General features: G+C 41.6%; 1 protein-coding gene across 1 annotated transcript; it reads right to left on the minus strand.

Moving 5' to 3' along the window:
• Positions 1-2,392: 2,392 nt before the first annotated feature.
• gsx2 (GS homeobox 2) lies at positions 2,393-3,562 on the minus strand. Its single transcript, XM_068320196.1, has 2 exons — positions 3,135-3,562; positions 2,393-2,943 (listed from the first exon to the last, which is right to left on the minus strand). Exons 1-2 carry the CDS (start codon positions 3,508-3,510, stop codon positions 2,603-2,605), a joined length of 717 nt encoding a protein of 238 aa, XP_068176297.1. The 5' UTR covers positions 3,511-3,562; the 3' UTR covers positions 2,393-2,602.
• Positions 3,563-19,989: the final 16,427 nt, after the last annotated feature.

Genomic DNA, 19,989 nt, shown 5'->3' on the forward strand with positions numbered 1-19,989 from the left:
AAATCTAAACGGTAAAACATTTCAGCTGTCAACACGTTTTTATTAGAATACCAAAAGGAGTGGACTTTTTTTTTTTTTTTTACCTTTACAAGAATTAAAGTAGTGCTGTAGGTTTTACACGCAAAGATTTACCCATTTAGAATAAATCAGAATAAAAGATTCTGATTTGATTTTACTTGAGGTCACCCGCAAGATTAATAACAGCTCACACACACACACACACACACACACACACACACACACACACACACACACACACACACACACACACACACACACACACACACACACACACACACACACACACACACACACACACACACACACACACACACACACACACACACACACACACGACATCTAACACCTGTGCTATTTAATAACATATACTCTTAACATATTATATACATTAGCCTCGATGCCACAGGTATTACACGGGTGTTCTGTCTCCTGTTGTCTTGACAACAACACTCCAGTTTGTACTGGCCAAAAGGTGCCGAGTATGTTATTCCATTGACGGTAAAGAAAAGACAGGTCTGTTTTGGGATTTGTTGAAATATTTTAAGGCACATTGATGGAGGAAAAATATGTAGTGGTTGATTCATGAGTAAAGTGGAAGTCTCTGGAGGAAACCCAGGGTTGTTCCGTCCTTTCTGCACCGGTACTCCAGCTCCTTCTCGGTCTGTCTCTGCGTGAGGCAGCAGCTGCAGCCCACTGAAAAGCACTAATTGTCTTTTGTCATGCGTAATTGCCACATTCTGAATGGTGGCCGGGTACTGACGTCTTTTGAGTGTCGTTAGTCTGTGTGTGTTTTAGGTAAGGCTAAAAACTTGAAGACTGAAGAACTTGTTTTGTATCATTTTATAGTTTTGTTTCAGCTTTTTTTTTTCCCCTGATAGAAATGAGATGGAACGGGGAGGGTTGGGGGGTGGGGTGGGGTGCAATTTTGGGAACAGAGATTCATTTGACCTGGACAAACAGATCGACTCAAAATGAGCTTCAGCCCTTACGTATAGGGGCCTTACAGTGAGGTCACGTCCCGTGGGGCACACAGGGGGAGACTTTCTCAAAAGTGCGGGTTTTTTTTTTATTTTCTCGTTTTAAATGCTGCAATAGTTTTCCACACCTGTAAAGAGATTCTAATTCGATTAATAAGAACTTCAATATATATTCATTAGGTGGCTTTCCCCCTAATAATATATGATCATCGGCAGGACGTGAAAGAGGGCCATTTATTCCCGCTATGAATGGGTCTGCGTGGGACCAAAACTTCACCTGCTTCCCCTCTCAATTAGGAATCTATCCCAAAAGCTGACAGAAGCGAGTTAAATTAGGCGTCAGCTAATTTCCAGTGGTCCCTCCCACTAATCCCCCCTCACAATCTCACCATTTGAGCTTGCCCCTTTTTAATTCACCATAAGTTGAAAGGTTCAAATTGTGCCTAATGAAACAGTGACTAAATCGTTCTGTGTCGCTCGGAGGAACCCTGTCGCTGTCTCTCAAAGCTCTGTGAGCGCACAGCCGTCGGGGGGTCTCCCGCTAAATGCGAGTCCCAAGACAGAACAATCTAACCTGTCAAAGCCTTTGCCCACTTCTATATATCCTTGTTCCGTGGTTTCAAGCAATAGCAGCATAATCAACCAACGTGGGACCGAAAACGCAATTAAACTCACTTTGGACAAGCAAAATCTTTTCAAAAGTGAACATTAATGGCCTATTGGCTGCTCCCCAGGGGAGTTATCGGGTACCCATTTGTGGTCAGATCTAAGGAGAAATTACAGTCACCTTCATAATGTCTATAGTTCACTTCATCTATTCTAAATTAAATAGCTTATATCATGTTAATGCACCGGTATTGACGTCATACAGGTCTAATGTTAATTTAAAAAAAAGCCACTAAACACATTAAACACATTAATGAGACTTTGATATTAAAAAGCTGTGAATGTTTTTGAATCCGTGATGGAGGATCAGTCCATTCATAAATGATGACCGCATTAAAACAGCGTGGAAACAAACTTTTCTGGAGTGGCCAGAAAAATACAAACAACTAAAATAAAGCACAAAGTGTGAATTTAACTTTTACTGAGTATCAAATTCACCCAACTTTTGTTTTTTTTTTAAAGACAAACAGTCTTCGGTTGTAAAGACATTTGTTTAATTTTTTCATATCAAATATTATCATTTATGTCTGTCTGTCTGTCTATTTATGTATATGGTGAATGATAACATCTGTACTATTAGATATTTTGTATCTATAATTAAATAAACCATAAGTCACAGTAAATACTGACAACTTCTTATAGGTCAACTCGTCATGTTTATTACAATAAATACACACATATACAAAGTTACAAATTGTTGTTTATAGGTTGGACCTGTGTATGGGACCCTGGAGGGATCAAACTACATCAGTTTATCACAGAGGGGTCAAGTATTCCACATGTTTCACTCCAGCGACAAAAACGTGTACCACATATTTAATTTTGAAAAGTGAAGAACTGACTTTTGAAGACCTCTTCTCACATTCATGCAGGAGATTTTTTTTTTTTTTTTTTGTCCCAGGGGTCTGAGTGATGACATTTCCCATGAAGGTGTAAGCTCAGATGGGTGACACCTCTTTTTCTTCCTCAGCAGAGGCCGGGGATAGAGACTCCTCATCCTCTGACCTGGAATAGTCTGTGTGACCGGTTGCGCACTTGCACCCGCTGTGCGCGCTCCTCTGCGTGGCTTTCCCCTCCTTCTTGTGCTTCACCCTGCGGTTTTGAAACCAGATTTTCACCTGTTTCTCTGACAGGTTTAAATACGTGGCGATTTCGATTCTTCTGAGTCTCGACAGATACATGTTCGTGGAAAACTCCCTTTCAAGTTCCAGGAGTTGGGTACTTGTGAAAGCCGTTCGCATCCTCTTGCCATTTTGTATGTGGCTGTTCTCGGAGGTGCCTGCATGAGAAAGAAATATGTCATACAGTCAAGTTTGAGCTCAGTCAAATAATATGCAAACTAAAATACCGCGCAAATTCAAGTGCGTCAAAACAGATCCTGCAGACTTGAAAGCGCACCATGATGTGAAGGAAAGGCTGGGAGACAGGTACCGAAAATGATGTGGAGACAACAGCAAACAGGTCCCTTACCTATTGAAAGACAGTGGTATCTCCTGGGGTCGGTGACGCTGAAGGTGGGCGTGCAGACAGGTGGGTGTCCGGGGTGAGCGAGCGCCTGAGACTGCTGATGCGCTATTCTCTGACAGTATTGCGCCTCTGCTCCTGGAAACGGAGTCTTCAGCATGGAAATGCCGCCGCGAGAAGAGTGGATGTGGGACGTGACGCACAGCGGGCAAACACAGAAAGTTCCATTTTTCCTGGATGGACACACCGGAGCGGTGACCGACATTACGCTCGGAGAGTGCATGCTTATGGGGATAAGGAAGTCTTGTGCTGGATGCTCAGTCGGTCCAGGTCGCACCGTATCCTTGATTATTAAAGAATCAACATAAAAAGACCTCGACATGGCTGTGCCTCTCAGAAGTTTGCACAAGATGAATGCTGTTTCTCATCTGAACCCCTCGGGATCTCCAAAAGTGCTTATGTTTGATGGTTCAACAAAAGGGGGACTGGAGGAGGGTTGGGCCCTGCAGCGTCACACACGTGCGCGCCCGTCTCCACCGGTTTATACCGTCAGGGACCTAAACCACGTGACGTCTTCATCGGCCTCCAATCACAATTTACAGATTTACTTTTTTTTAAATCCCTAAATTTAGAAGAAAAAAAAATTACAATGAGAATAGAATAACACAACCAGACACTTTAAAATTCTCTATATTCTCAGAAATTTTTTTTTTTTTTTTGGATAGTTAAAACTCTGCACCGGCTGTTTTCAACCAATTCTCAATAGTCACAAACTGAATCACCTTTTTTTAAAAAAAATAACATTGTAACACAATCAAATGAAGTTTTAAAAAATATTTTTCACTAAACTCGATGCCAAAACATTTATTTCCGGTGTGGAACTCCATTGATACATTGAATGTATTTATTTATTTGTTTTATGTTAACTTCTCAGAATGAATCACATGTATTTGGAAATGTAATTTGGAAAATCTGGTAACAAGTAACACTTTTAAATAATACAAACATTGATTTAATACACTAAAAGCATGTCAGAGTACAACAATACTTAAAAGTTAAGTTAAATATATTTATATCGGCCATCATACTTTAATTCCAAGCTAAAGCCTTTATTTAATTCCCATAAATGCGATTTAAGGAATTGTGCATGAAAAACAATTAGCACCAATTGATCAGCAGGATAATAATACTTTGAATCCGGTTGGTCCAAGTTTTACTTGCAGCAATTAAAGAATTATAAACTGATGTGAGTGTGGACTGCAGTTATTTGATGGCGATTATGATTCAATTAGAAAGTGTTTATAATGGTCGGTCTGTGCGGGGATAACAGGCAGCTATTTCAGAAATGCGTTAATCCTTCATCTTGTGACAATAATTAAGCAAGTTTGATCCCCGGGCAGGTCATCGGTGGGTTTAGTTTCTGCTTTCATCTGCCAAGTACGCGTCGGACCCTCAGACAGAGGAGAGCCGTCATTAACTGCAGGTCCAAGACGAGTCTGTTTGTCTTCAGCCGCAGGTAGAACAGGTCGAGTCAATCAAGGTCTTGAAAAAAAAAATATTTTTTTAATAATAAAAAAAAGTACAATAATTCTAGCAGATATGCGACTGTATCACTTATTGATCTGTCAGATCAGAGTGTGAAAGAATTAGAAAGTCTTTAAAATCCAACCTTGATAATAAGACAAACAAACGCGTCTGTCACTCGGACAGTAATTGCTATAATAAACCGAATCCAGCTTTTGACACGGAAGACGCGCAAAAGTTGTCACGGTACAGATAACAGTCTGAAACAAGATAGAGGGAGGGAGACAGGAGGAAAGAGGGGTGGTGTGTGTGTATGTGTGTGTGTGTGTGTGTGTGTGGGGTGGGGGGGGCAAACCAAGCGGAATGATGCGTGGCGTGCGCCCCTATCACACCATGCGAGCTCTAATATTATTTTTCCATAATTCTGCACGATAAAATTTCATTGTCTATTAACTAATCCCACAAATGAGGACCTTTATGAGGCTATAATGAGGCCTAATTGTCAAGACCAGTGGAGCCACGTGGAAGGATTTAGAAGGCATTAAGCTGTAGGGTACTGAGCACAGGCTGTTACCTAGCCATTACTTTCATAATTCAAGTAGAAAATTAGTCCATTTAAGGGAAAAATCCTCTAATTCCTTTTATTCTGCTCGGGGTGACAGAGCTGCATTTTTTTGTCCGCTTCGGTTAAGAATCTGTGCAACAAATGGGGCCGATGCAATATCACTGACTGTTTAAATGTAAGATTTGAAAAGAAAATAAAAAAAATCAGAAATGTGTAAAGCTCTCAGGGCCCCACTCCTGCCCCTTCTTTCTCAGTGTTGTGCGCCTTTTTACTTTATAGTGCAGCCGCTACTCACAATTCACCCTCTTTTCAAATCATGCTGATGGGCAATCAATCACTGGCCTATTCAATAACAAGGGAATTTAATTTAAGCAGGTTTTTTAAAAAAATTTTTTTTTAAGGAAAACAGTGGATAGTTTCCAGAGGTTGGTCAGTTTAAACTGATTGTCTATATGGTGGTGGGGGGGGAATCATTTCAGAGTATTAATGCATCAAAAACAGTGAGAAGGTGTGTGTGTGTGTGTGTGTGTGTGTGTGTGTGTGTGTGTGTGTGTGTGTGTGTGTGTGTGTGTGCGTGTGCCTGTGCGTGTGAGAGAGAGGGTATGTGTGTGTGCATGTGTATCAGCTCCTCCCAGTAGTAAAAAACACACAAACTTGTTAAAGTGCACTGCTTAAGTTCCCCCCTCTCATTCACATCGCATCCCATGCCATATTATACCGTGAAGAAGTCCATTAATGTTTTGTTGAACAAGCGTCATTAACTTGTATCAACGCCTTTTTACAAACCTTGCATTGTTGTGCAGAGCCAGTCTGTGGCCCATCTTGGCCAATACAGTGGATGATTTGCCCCTTTATTAGTTACCAGGCAACAGATCCTGAATACCAAAACTCAAAGAAAACACTGCTTGTCCATATAGATCTCAATGGCTGTGGGGGGAAAATGAACAATGATCCTGTGGACAACATAATGCCACGCAATGACTTTTCATTAACAATTATCTAGTTGATGTGAAAGCAGCTGCAGTGGCCGCTCTCCATCTCATGGTTTTTGCAGAGAAAAAGGGGAGCGGACAGAGAGAAAGGTTCACCGCTGAATGGTATCCTGCAGGAGTTTAAGGGGGTTCATGGTCTCCCTTGAATGTGGAACCTAATTTATATTTCACTGCATAATTGGGTTTCTATGTAAAAATGAGTTGGAAGTAATTACATCTTAAAATAGCGTGACAGCTTTGACTCATAAACAAAGACAAGCAGCCTTTTCTAGTCTCTCACACCAGGAGTTTATGAGTGTTTTGTTTTCTCAGTTCACCGCCAGACAAGATTTTGATGCATGCTGACAAAAAAAATAAAAATGGATCAAGCATAACTTCTTTTTTTTTCCTGTTTAGGACTGTTTTGTTGCAACTCTATCCTTAAAAATATCTTTCAACTACTTTTAGAATTTTGAAACAACAACAATGTTAGGAGCACAGACCTTCAGTCCTATAGAGAAGCAAAGTGACAGGCTCAGTGTAAGAAGAGGCTGCTGAACAAAGCCAGAGAGGGTCCTGTTGATGGCCTATAGAGATGTCCTGCACCAGGCTCCCTCTAATTAGGGAGACGCTTCTCAGCCTCACAGCGCTGCTCAGACCAGACACTCCAGACTGAAGTGTGCCCCAGCGCCAATGAGTGTGTCTGGATGCCCACACTCAACGCAGCCAATGTGTGCTTTATGGCGTACACAATTAATGAGCCTCGAAAATGAGATAAACACCAAATGATATTGACGCCGATCACGGTTAAGTTCCCAGAGAAATGTTTTTTTTTGTGTTTTTTTTATCAAAGCTTATTGTCAGAGCACTGATTCGTCTCCCAACCTCCTCTGTTGTTTCCAAACCACTAAGCAAACGCTGTTACGGAGACGGCAGAGGGGAAAAAAAGCCCTTATTTCAATCTTTTCTCGGTTGAGTTGTCAAAAAGTGCTTAGACTGTGTCCTCTTTTTTAATATGAAGCGTTTGTATTGTTGGTCACTTTGCAGTGCATGTTCTCCCTGCAGGAGCTACCATCTGTAAGGACTCATTATTGAGCCTCAGCAATGCTCTCCATGAGCAAGATGCTGTTTTCTCTTAATGGTTGGCCTTTTACTGTCAGAGCACACAGTGATGTTTGCACAAAAACACACTCATTAGGACAAAGAAAAGAACATTTATAACAAGGGCAACATTTTAACACTCAAGTGAACAAGAAAAAAAAAACTGCAGTAGTTAAACCAATGGCCTCCTGATCCCCTCTGATCAGGTTCAAACAAACCTGAAAGCTTTCCACCACAGAGAAATCCTGACTTCCAGTGAAACCTAGATCAGGAAATGTTCAAAGATTGAGTGACACCCGGTTACCCCAACTAGCCTCTGCCTCACTGTAAAGGAGGTGATATTGTAGCTCTTTCTCTTACTCTGAAAGGGGGGGGGGAATCCCTGGGATTGAGCTTGTGTGCTGGAGCGGAAGAAGACTGGAATGTGTGTTTGGGCCGTATCTTTTGTCGTCATGAATAGACAACAGCCGCAATCTCTCTGCCCTCTGTATATATCACTCTATGTGAAGATGAAAATACATTACGGTTCTGGCAACCTTGGTCTGTCAATCACATCCTTTTCTCCCGTCTGATGGGATGTTTGAAGGTTTAGTTTGAGAACAGCTTCCACTGAATTACACCTTTAATCCAATCAGCACAAAGCCAGGAGGCTGCAGAGCTTTTTAGGGAGAAACCTCTCCGTTGTTCTCCACGATTCATGCAAAACGCAGCCGGGAAGACATCAAGGCTCTCATGGGCCCATGCCGTTAAAGAGGGACTTAAAGTTTTAAATGAATAATGTTTTTGGTTTGTCTGTCTTTATGTGGTCTCTTCGGATTTAGTATTGATTAAGAGATACGTCATGTCACGTCCAATAGAGCTTGTCATTATGTTGATTTTTTGTCCTCGCCTGTTTGTGTCTCTCTCAGAAGGCTCATCCCAGTTTTCCTTTCCCTTTCCCATGAGGTCAAAACAAGAAGCCTTTACATGTTCCTTAATTGAGAGGAAATCCACATTTTTCGATGTGTTATTGTTGATGTTGCTCTAATGTGATTCAGTGGGAGAGAGTCAGAAGTTTAAAAGGAGCTGGAGAATGAGCTGTCACCATCATCAGCCTCACTCCCCTCATTTGGACAATGAAGAAAACATCGATCTGATTTTTATTCTGTTCTTGTCCTCATCGTTGTTAAAGATGTTGGTATTTCAGCAATCATTTATATTCATTTCACTTTTCTGCCAAAACACGACGTACATACGTGTCCCCCCCCCCCCTGTCTATGCATGTGCTTGTTATCATGGGAGGATCATCAGATTCATTTTGTCTCAGATACAGAGTTAAGTGTTTGAACCTGCAAGGAAGGAGTTTCTAGAAATCTCGAGGATCCCGTTTAATTACAGATGACATGTAATCATTTTTAAAGCATCATCACCGTTTCCGATTGAGCAGGTATCTGCTGAGGGCAGGATGACGTCTAACAGCAGAGGATCCCACGCTGTTACGAGTCCCAGCAGGACTTCTACAACAGACTAATGGTGGGGAATCACATGAACCGTCTGGAGTCTGGTAAGCAGCTGCCCTCGCTGCAGCAGCAGCAGCACAGAGACGCCCTCCACAGGAGCAGGACTTCAGCTCCTCTGTGGATGATCCAAACTCTACGCAAAATTATGTTCTCCTGCGAATAAATCTGTTTGACTTAGCTAGCTGCAGATTCGTACTATTAGGTGCAATATGATATGATGGAAAAAGGTGACTCTATATTTTGACAGTGATTCCATGAACATTTGCAACTTCAGTTAGAAAGATATTCATTAAATCAATTAAAAATCAGTATTAATAAATCAGTTTATATAAGAACACACAAAAACAAGATGGAACCCATCGTCTGTCCCTTCAGGGGCCGTTGATTTTTAACATTAATGAATTATTTGTCTACATATTTATTTTGGCTTGCAGCCAGTTGAAACCACTACAAATCAAAACTACGAAGCACTCATGTCTCCAATATTACTGATAACTAAACTATCAAACATTTAACTTAAGTCAAATATGTTAAGTGTCCATCAGAAATCCACCACTGTTACGTAAGAAAATAACACAGTTAATCCCATGAAAATAACATTTATATCTGCACAATAACTACACACATTTATACAGAAAAAGTGAAGAAAAATTTTAAAAGAACAACATTATTTGAAATAACATTAGTTTCAGAAAAATATGTTAATTTTTTTTACATTTAAACACATTAACTGACACTGAAAAAACCCCAATTTGTACCCATACAAAGTATTGAAAATTTTGAGAGTCAAAAATTTTGAGTTAACTAACAATCTAAACACTAAACACAGGTTTCTGAAATTTAACATGCAAGTAAGTGGTGAAACATTAACAGTTGTCACGCCGAGTATTTTAAAAAAAAATTATTTTATTTTTATTTATTTTATTTTTATTTATAAAAAAAATTACATTTTAAATTTATTCGTCCTATTATATTTATTTTGTGTCATTGTCACATTGTTATTACTGGAGCACTGAAATTATGAAGCAGAGCAAATGTTAATATTTTTATTTCAAGTAATATGTTTTCTTACTGGTGTAGTTGTGAATATCTTGGCATGTTGAAGTGGCCAGAAAGGAATTTCAGATAGGAAATGTCAAAAATAAAATAAATAAACAAACAAACAAAGAAACTAACCCGAAACTGTGTGCCGCAAATCTAATTATAACGTATTTAAACCAATAATAAACAGCAGTGATTGTAGGTCACACTATTTTATTTGATGATACAGGTGTTGTTCGTCTACATCACCACATTTAAGAGTTTTTGGAACAAGTTTAAAACTTTAAAACTCAATTCTCCTTCTACAGGGGCCGACCTGTTGAGTGTGAAAAATGAGAAAAAGAAGTTGAAGTTACTAGTTCACTCTAATACACACACACGCACACACACACACACACACACACACACACACACACACACATTAAAAAAAAAACCTAAACAAACCAAAAAACAGATTCTGAATTTTATCGTACTGAAGCTTGTTCATGATCTCAACCACCTGCTTCATCAGGCTTTCCTCTTTTTATACTGTGTAACAATAAGCAATTATGTTCCATTTACCTGGAGCCAACAGTAGAATGATTGGCAAGAAATACATGCTGATTTACTTTTGTGGCATTTGTAACACAAAAACAAGCTTTTGTGATGTAAATTGTACTTAAAGGTGGAAAGTTGCGATTTTGGTCCCAGTGAAAATAATGATTGCAATTTAAAGTCGCTTTTCTCCAGCAAATATCTGCTTCATCCTTGTGATTATCACCCTTTCATTACAGGACACAAAGACTTTTTCTCTTTCAGAGTCTGTTAATTCAATATAACAAGTGTTTTAGTTCGCACTGTTTGCATTTTAAAGGGCAACGGGCTTTTTCCACGCATTTAGACGCCCGGGGGTCAGGGGCTGCTCCCTGTCTGCGTCGTCCACAGCTCTGTGCCAGCTAGATAAATGGCGATAGTGTTTGTAAGCTGGCTGAGCTTTGTGTTTGCACAGAGTCACAACTTTGTATGGGGTTGAGGGTGAGTTCAAGGCAGCCACTGAGATTTGTATGCAGACGACATCGCTCTGCCACCACCCCCCCACCACCACCCCCCTGGTCCACTCTATGTCCTCTCACCTGCCTGTTGCAGTAAATCATAGAGCCATCAAGCCAAGCGTGTTGATGGGCACTGCACGTGCAAGAGCTTTGCTGCACCTGTCGAGTCTGCGTGCGTGTGTGTGTGTGTGTGTGTGTGTGTGTGTGTTCGTTCTGAAGGAAGTAAAGAAAGGCCTGTGGAAGGGTATTGTTTGTTCTCTATAGATGTTTACTTCATCTTTGTGTGTGATTCTTCTCATGAGCCTGAGGGTCAGTGATAAGAGTTTTGGAGATCTGCCCAGTGGTTTGGTGAATGAGTTTGTCTTCTGTGTGCGTGCGTGTGTGTGTGTGTGTGTGTGTGTGTGTGTGTGTGTGTGTGTGTGTGTGTGTGTGTGTGTGTGTGTGTGTGTGTGTGTGTGTGTGTGTGTGTGTGTGTGTGCAGTGCTCTCCGTGATAGCCTTAGGAATAGAAATAGAGGTAGCTGGGTGTCAAACAGGAGGTCTGCAGATGCCCGTCCGGTTGAGAGCTTCAAGGTCCCTCCCTTTGACAGAGTATCCATTCAGAGTCAATGAGCTAGGTCAAAGCCTGCACGTCAGGCTGCAGCTCAGCCTAGCACTGGGGCGGTCCGAGAGGTCAGTGTTATTCACATGGCGCTGTCATGCAAATGAACCCACCCACGCTTAAACAACTCTTGGAATTTTTATGTCTTCTCCCCGGCCTTTTTTTTTTTTTTTTTTTTTCTCCTCCATTTCCCCCTCTTTTCCCCTATTTTCCTCACTCCCATCGCCTCCCTCTCCTGCTCTCCAAATCTCTCTTCCACACATTCACAAAGTCATTGACGAGACATTCAAAGCCGTTTAAATTAGCCAGCATCAGTGTGCACACACTAAAGCGAGGGGGACGGCGAGAGAGAGGGAGAGTGAAGAGAAGTGGGCCTAAATATACTCCGTTCTGAAAGTAGTTAGATCATGTTCTTTTCATGGTCCGATTAGAATCAAATCGATCCCCCCCCACCCCCACTCGCCCCTCCTGACACTCCACAGTTTGAAGAGGAGCAGCCAAACAAAGATTTCTTAGCAGCACAGTGAATGAATGACTAAACCTGAATGCTAAACACACTCTGGAACATGACAATGTCAGAGAGAAAGTTTGATTTTTGATGAAAGTAGGGATATTTGTATTGATGGAGAAAAGATATTTTTACAGTGAAAATACTATAAGAGCATTTTTTTTTGGACCCGATCTGCAAATAAATCAGGAAAACACACAGACACAAGAGGAGGATCTTCTCCATAAAGCTTTAAGCCTGGTGATAAACGAGAGGATTTTGGATGAAAGTACTTTATCCCACAGAAGTGTCTCTTCATGAAAGAGTAGCTTTAAACTCTTCAGAGAAATTTCCTGTATAGGAGCAAGGTTAGATAAACGAAGAACGAAGAGGTGGTTTCGGGTGAGGAGGTTGGAGGATGGAGGTTCGGCTGGTGGTGATGGAGAGGACGAGTGCTGGACATCCTGACTCTCCTTTTCTCCTGGTCACTGGGGGCCAGAGAAGCCATGGGCGGAGGGGTTTGAACTTGGTGACACCCGTTCTGCACCTGCAGCTGTGGTAATCATTCATTTATCCCTCTCAAGTTTTTTTATTTGGCTACGAAACAAAACATACATTTACTTTACTTTTGTAAACAAAATAGATTCTAAAAATTCAATCAATCTACAGCCGCACAAAAAATATCCACTTATAAGAAGAATTCTAAACTTGTGCAAAGTAAGGGATGGGGTTCAACCTGAGCAGCTCCATTCAAAATAACGATTCACAAAAAAAAATAAAAATAAAAATCGGCGTTTAACATAACATTTCACACACTTTGTGAGGCTAATATAGTTAATTTGTATAATCCGCTAATGATTTACATTGTGTTACTCATTGTCATGAAACTTGTTAGATTAATAACAAACACCTCTCTGGATGAAGCAGGTGGACTTTATCATAAATTGCCGTCTCCAAGGAGATTTCAAACAGAATATTATGACTTCATGACGGTTGGATGTTCATCAAGACAGCATGAGATTCTCTCCTGGATCTATCCATCCAACAAATTTAATCATTGAGGAAGGTCAATTTATCACATGTTTCAGCCAATCAGAAGCCAGAAGTCACTACTTAACAAATTAAATACTACATGATAAAATATTAACCCTAAATCCTGGCGTGGGATTTGTCTCCGTACGTCCACTTCCTGTCCACCTCTCCACCCCCACGGCAGTGTTGGAAGAGTTACCAGCTTCATGTTTCATCAGCATCAGTATCAGCCTTACCATCGGCCACCGTCACCACCAACAGCACCTAAGGTGAGTCCCGATTATTAACCTCTTAACGACGGAAACTTGCCGTTCTCTGAGCACCCCCCCCCCCCGTCTGCTCTGTGACTGGTGTTACAGATTTAGTCTGCTCTTGTTGCGCAAATTCGTTTTGAGTTTTTTTAATCGAAAAGAGAATCCAAACAACGCTAGAGGTGGTGGGATGGAGGGTTTTGGGACCACCCTGCAGCTGCCCCCTTCTCCCTATCCCTCACCCATCCCATCATTCCCTCTCCTATTCATTCTGCAGCTGCAGTCTCGTGTCCCTCTCTCTCACTCTATCATACACAGTTTCTCTCTCTCCCTCTCTCTCCCTCTCTCCCCCCCCTCTTTCTATTTGTCTCTGAGACACGAAGATGGATGGAGAAGCTCCTGGAATGGGACGGACAATGGGTTGTGCCACAAGGTGAGCAGCCTCAGCTGCATACGGCCCAGTGCTGCCTTTTTTTTTTTAGCTCCTGTGAGGTTCCTCACTCGGATTGAGTATGTGTGTGTATGGTGTGTGTGTGCGTGTGTGTGTGTGTGTGTGTGTGTGTGTGTGTGTGTGTGTGTGTGTGTATTAAGGGGGGTCTGAGCGGCACAGTATGGCAACAGATGCTTTTGTTCAGCTAAAAGTCTGAAAGGGGCCTTGGGTGGGGGGCTTAGCAGTGTCAGAGCACAGAGTCATTTTTCTCTCCTTTTTCTCTCACTCCGTCTCTCTTTCTCTGTGTCTCCCCCTCCCCAGCTGTGCTAGCCGTGGCGGCTGAGCAAGAGGAAATGCGAGGGCAATGGCATGATGGAATACGTAAGTGGGGCGCGCGGTTTTGGCCTGTTTTGTGGGCGACTTCATTAAAGGGTCGTTTATCTGGCCTGTGATCCCATTGTCCTGGGCCTTCTTTATCAGCCCCGGTGTGTCAGGGGGGGCGTAATTGGTCGATTGGCCACGGTCTGCACATGCTGAGGTGATTTATAAAGCTGTGAATGGAGCTGACTCCTCTCCAGGCAGCGCTCCTTCTCCTGTATGGGCGACACTGCACTGCAGAATCACACTAAACGCAGAAGAAATGTGAAAAGGATGAAACGTCCCCAAAGCTCTTTGTGCAAGTGTGAAATCAGAGGCTTGAATAAAAGCGCTCTGGAATCACTCTTTCCCCTTGTCATCTTTTTTCTCTCACCTTTATTCTCTATCTGACTTTGTTGTTTCCCCTCTTCGGAGACTGTTCCACTTTTGGGGGTGATCACCCGCCCCCTTCAAACTGTTTGTCATTTCCATTTCCTCTATATTTCATCTTATGAATCACTGCCACTGTCTTTTTCCCTTTCCTCCAGTGACACGATGCTGAACCTATAAGTGAAATATAGAGAAATTAATAATTTAATTGACTTTTTCACTCTTTTGATTTTTTATTTATTTATTTAACAAACCCACATTTCTATTCCTCACCTGAACGACTGGTTAGCTGATCCCAGCGTGACTTTAAACAACTACAGGTAGCTGCGTGAATACAATTCCCCTTACATTTAAATGAATACGAAACGACACGCAGTTCGCATTAATGACCTGCATACGATTAAATGAGAAGGTGTATATTCTGGGACTGCAGGTGGGAGTGAGTGCAGGCTTCAGGTGGTCCTGTGGTGTTTTCAGGCTGGATCTTAATGACCTCCTAATTAAAGCAGACCCTCCTCTCAGTGGGCTGATAATGCAGTGGGGGTCAGGGGTCATTTACAGGGCTGCTGGTGGCCAGAGTTCCTGCTCCATGCTAATTGCCCTCCAATACACACAAATGAATATAATTATGGGAGGTTCCCCATCATCTGTATGTTTACTCATAGCACCAGCAGAGCAGGGATTATCATATTATTATCATAATATTACCATCACCAACTTCTTGTTGTTTAACTTGCAGTTGAATTAGAATGAACTGGTGATTCAGTCTATTTTCCCTTTTTGCAGTCTCTTGGGGACTTCTGTCTCATCCCACCAAAGACGTTGAGTCTGAGTTCATGAAGTCAGACTGTTTGTGTAAAGGCTAGACGAGACGACGTAAATCCTCGACCAGCAGTGTTGGAAGAGATGCAGATAAAGATCTGCAAACACACACCCTGAACTGAAGGGTTCACAGCCACGCTCACTCACATCAGGAGAGAATTACAGCAACATTTTAAGTCAAATGCATAAACCACTTAAAACCGAAAAGATAGATACGTCTTACCTGAACCATAAGAAATTAAATTATAAAAAAACAAAAAAAACAACAACTCCTCTTTCAAAAGGAGAAGTGTACTGTAAATCGTGTTTTAATAGAAAGTATGTTTATGCAACTGTTTGTCTTTGGTTACTACCTTCTTCAGTTCTCTGAATCAAGGCAAAGTCCTGCTGGAGTCTCCGTCTGCAGGGGAGGGGGGACTAGGCGAGGAGGAGGGGGCCTGGCTCTGGTTTAATGTAGCTGATTGTGCTCCAATGAAAAAAGGAACAGTTTCTTCTGTGTTAATTTTCAATTTTGTTGCTGTTGGTGTGCCCGGCCTTTGTGGACAATTCGTCTTCCTCCCCCCCCCCAGCGGCACCACCACCACCACCACCCCTCTCTCCTCTTTTCCATTCACCTCTCCTCTCATCAGCCCCGTCTAGATTATGTTGCTAAGGAGATTTTTCTTTTTCTTTTCTTTTTTTTTGTGTGCTTTTTTTCACTGTTTCCCATTGATTTGGTGTTAATGCGTTTTGAATGCCCCTTGGTGTGTGCCGAGCACTGGGGGTGGGTGGGTGGGTGGGGGGAGCTCAGGGTCTTGCAGAGAGTGGAGGAATTTCAATCTGAAGCAGTTAGGTGGGGGTCCGTGTGGGTTCAGGCCCAAAGAGAAGCACTCAAGTGAGAACTGAAGTGGTTTTTCTGAGCCGAGGAACCTCTTGGGCAGCTCCTCCCCTCTCTGCTTCCCCCCTCTCTCTTTTTTTCGGGGTCACTCCTTCATTGGCAGACCACAGGTGCACTGTCAATCTTTCCTTTTCATACCCAAAAACTAACTCATGAGTAAAACAAACATATTTCCCCCTCGATGAAGACATGCATCCAGCAAGCCTGCACAGCAAATAAGTTGCATTAAAGTTTAAAATGAAAAATTTATTGAAAGGTTTGATTTGAGGTCAGGGTTCATTTGGGGGTTTTTTTGGTACAGTGTGAAAACTAATGTAAAATTTTAATAACATTTTAATAATTTTAATACAATTTTAATAAGCTAATGTGCGTTTCCATCTTTCACCACAGATGTAATTTGCCCAAACGTTTTAGGAATTTTGTTTGTATTTGTTTGTAGCAAGGGTAACTCACGTAACTCCCAAGCTAATTCAAAGATCCGAGATTAAAATGATTGTTTTTCTTTTTATGTTTATTGGTTGATTATTTTATTTTATTTTTCATTATTTTGACAAATGTTAGTCTGACACTGCCATGGCTAAACCTTCCTTTTCCTGTGATTGATATGGTATGATATTGTTGTAGTAGTAGTAGTGAAAGAGGACATGAAGGTAGTTGGTGTGAGAGAAGAGGATGCAGAAGACGGGGTTAGATGGGGGCAACTGATTCGCCGTGGCGACCCCTGAAGGGAAAAGCCGAAAGGAAAAGAAGAAGAAGAAGATATGGTATGAAAATGATGGTTCTGTCATGCCGCACCAATCAGAGGCAGAGGAGCGTCGATCACGATGTCGCCATAGTAGGACTTACGAATTTTCTTGGCAGAGGAACGAGCTCTCTGTGTGTCCTGCAATTACGTAATGTTACGAGTTACAAACAATGATGTAACAGCAGCGGGGGTACCGGCATATTCAATTTGGACGACAGTGACAAATTACATCATGCACCATTAGGTGTTATTCACTCATTATATGAGACAATGTACTTTTAAATTTTACAGTCACTGACTTTGATCTCACAGCTGAAGTTGGTTTGATGGTGAGAAGAGATGAGTGGAAATGCTGCTGGCTCTTTCTGGTGATCGTTAACAGATGCTCTTTGGATGATTCAGGTTCATTATATTTGTTGATGAAGACCTCACTGAACTAGTCTCAGAAGACAGTCTCAGAATGGGAAAGATGTGCAAGGGTCCACAAAACAGTATTCTTATATACAGTACGGTGCGCCCTCGTTACTCGTGGTTAATGCGTTCCGTGAATAACGAATTCCGCCATAGAGCGACAAACTATTTATCTTGCGTTCCGAGAGTCACCGAACGTATCGCACTTCCGGATGCCGTCAACCAATAAAGTGCGCGTACGTCATCACGTGACTACCTACTAAAAATTTGCGATGAGGTGAAGGTGTTGATGAGCGTGTTGATTTGCGAATGCGTGAGGGATTACTGTATATTTATATTTTAAAGGTTTGTTTGTGTCACTTTTATATCTGTTTTGTGCCTAGACATCTCTCAGACACAAGTTTTACACATTTCTTTACCATTTTTCTTTTTTTTTTCTCGGTTAACATTCATGAAGGTGCTTCTACCGGGCGTTAAACTTATTCATTTTACTCCTCTCAGTCCAGATAGAAGCCACTCACAGTTCAGGTTTGGCAGGAAGTTCAGTTGTTGGTGAGCCCTGCCTTAAAAACTTAACCCTTAATGGGTTGTGTTACAGGGAAGACTCACAAACTTGCAAAGTTGTTAATGCTCCAACTACTTAATCATCACCTATCACAATGGAGATGAGAACACAGCGTGAAGATGTCACCTTTATGACAAAGTAATCTACTAGCATCGATGTGATTGGTTGAGTCAGCAGCTTCCTGGATGGTGTGGTTGTTGTTAGACAAATCCTAATTTAATTTGTGTGTGTGTGTGTGTGTGTGTGTGTGTGTGTGTGTGTGTGTGCGTGTGTGTGTGTTTAATGACTGCGCCGGCGTTGCACCCGGAGTATACCCTACCTCTCACCCCACGTCTGCTGTGATGGGCTCCAGCAACCCCTGGAGAGTTGATTTTGGAGGTGCGCACACACACACACACACACACACACACACACACACACACACACACACACACACACACACACGATAATATAAACAAACTGTTTTCCCTCCTCAAGCATCACATGATCAACAACCATCCCACTGGAAGGATTCGCTCTGACCTAAGGTTTGTCCGTGATAAAGTCCGTCAGTCCTCGTATCTTTCTCAGCCACAGAAACATCAACACATCTGTCCTTGCCCTACAGCTGTGTGAGAGGCGTGGCCTCATAATGACTTCTCAGACCATTTCATCAACATCAGCACTTAACATAATTAGACAATCAGAGCGCTGCCTTCAGCGAGGGGTTGCTGCTCTTCTGTCAGGTGTTTAGTGAGGAAACATTACAGAAACCAACAAAGAGTTACCGGTTGGAAAAAAATCACATTACTACCTATCCTGTTGATCAGCTCCACACACTCATAGCACGTTTTAGAAAGTTTGCTTCTTCATTGAAAAAGAGGATACACCTAATCTGCATGATAACTAACAAATATGTTGATGTAGTCTACCGATCTCTGAAATGAAACAACAAATCACAGTTCCACCGAAATCTAAAACCATACAAAGATAGCGTATTAAAACAATCGTTATTTCATGTATTACTTTTTGACAATGGAACACAATTATATGCCTTTTGCACACAGAGTTAGAGGCAGTGTTAATCCTGGATTCATTAGACGAACAACTGTTGTGTGTTCGCGTACAGTCACAATTCTTGGATGAGGGCAAATAACACATTGCTGCAATTGTGGACATATTAATGATTGTGAAATGAAAAGAGGATCCTGAAAAGAGGATCTACATCTTTTAACTGGGAGGTTTGCATAATGAAATAATTTCCCACCAATGCCCTTTATGACTTACGTAGTTTTTTTTTTTATTTGTTTAGGCAAATGGTTTCTAAGCAATTATACCTTTTTTTCCTATCCTGAAAGTCACCAAACTATCTGCTAGATATTCTGTTAGTTTTGGATTTTGCAGCAAACGATATTTGACAATGTAAAGCAGTTGTTCCCTTTATCTTGGTTGTACATCTTGTTTCTAGCATTAGACTAATTTTCTAGGCTGAGGCAGTTGGCTCTATGTCAATTAAAACTTCTCTATGCCAGAGCTGACCTCTGACCTGTGACCCTAATTAAACTAACCTTCACAAGTGTACTACAAGAAGACAAACACCCCCAGCTGCCAAGGCTCTCAATGGCCTTTAAGTAAAGGGGAGGAGAGTCTATTCTGCCGCGACAGCCAAAGTACGCTTGAGATTCTTTTAATACACTTGTAGGAAGTCACTTGAGACTGTTGGCAGTCTGTGTCAGCAGTTTACAATCATTCAAATCAATTTAAACGATGCATCGTTTTCCGGTGAGGATGGTGCTGATGTTTTCTAATTTAGCCATCATTAAAGATGAATGATTCAGAAGTGCCCAACACTATCAATTCAGAAAATATTCCTCATGATATTGGTAGATGTTTGCTTTTCCTTGTGTGTTTATTTTCAGTCTTTGCTGGGAGCCTTCCTGAGAAAACCATGCCTGAACTGTTGTACCGGTTTAAATTGCATAATGTCTGAGCAAAGACAAATTGCTCAACATGTTTCTTATGCTCTCCTCAAATAAGGATACTGTTGTTGCAGAGAGAGCAGATAAAATTACAGATTATTATGCAGCTATATTTCCAATTATGGGCTCCCTTGTTTGTGTAGATCATCTCCGCTTTGATTGCATAATGATACCCTGAGCTGTAATGACAGATTTAGATGAACA

The sequence above is a fragment of the Antennarius striatus genome, chromosome 7 (assembly GCF_040054535.1).
Source record: "Antennarius striatus isolate MH-2024 chromosome 7, ASM4005453v1, whole genome shotgun sequence".
NCBI classification, from domain to species: Eukaryota; Metazoa; Chordata; class Actinopteri; order Lophiiformes; family Antennariidae; genus Antennarius; species Antennarius striatus.

Excerpts from the sequence above, each read along its gene's own strand:
- gsx2 (XM_068320196.1), bottom strand. The coding sequence starts at position 3,510 with ATGTCGAGGTCTTTTTATGTTGATTCTTTAATAATCAAGGATACGGTG. Across the intron at positions 2,944-3,134 it reads ATACCACTGTCTTTCAATAG|GCACCTCCGAGAACAGCCAC; the intron begins GTAAGGGACCTG and ends TTTCTCATGCAG.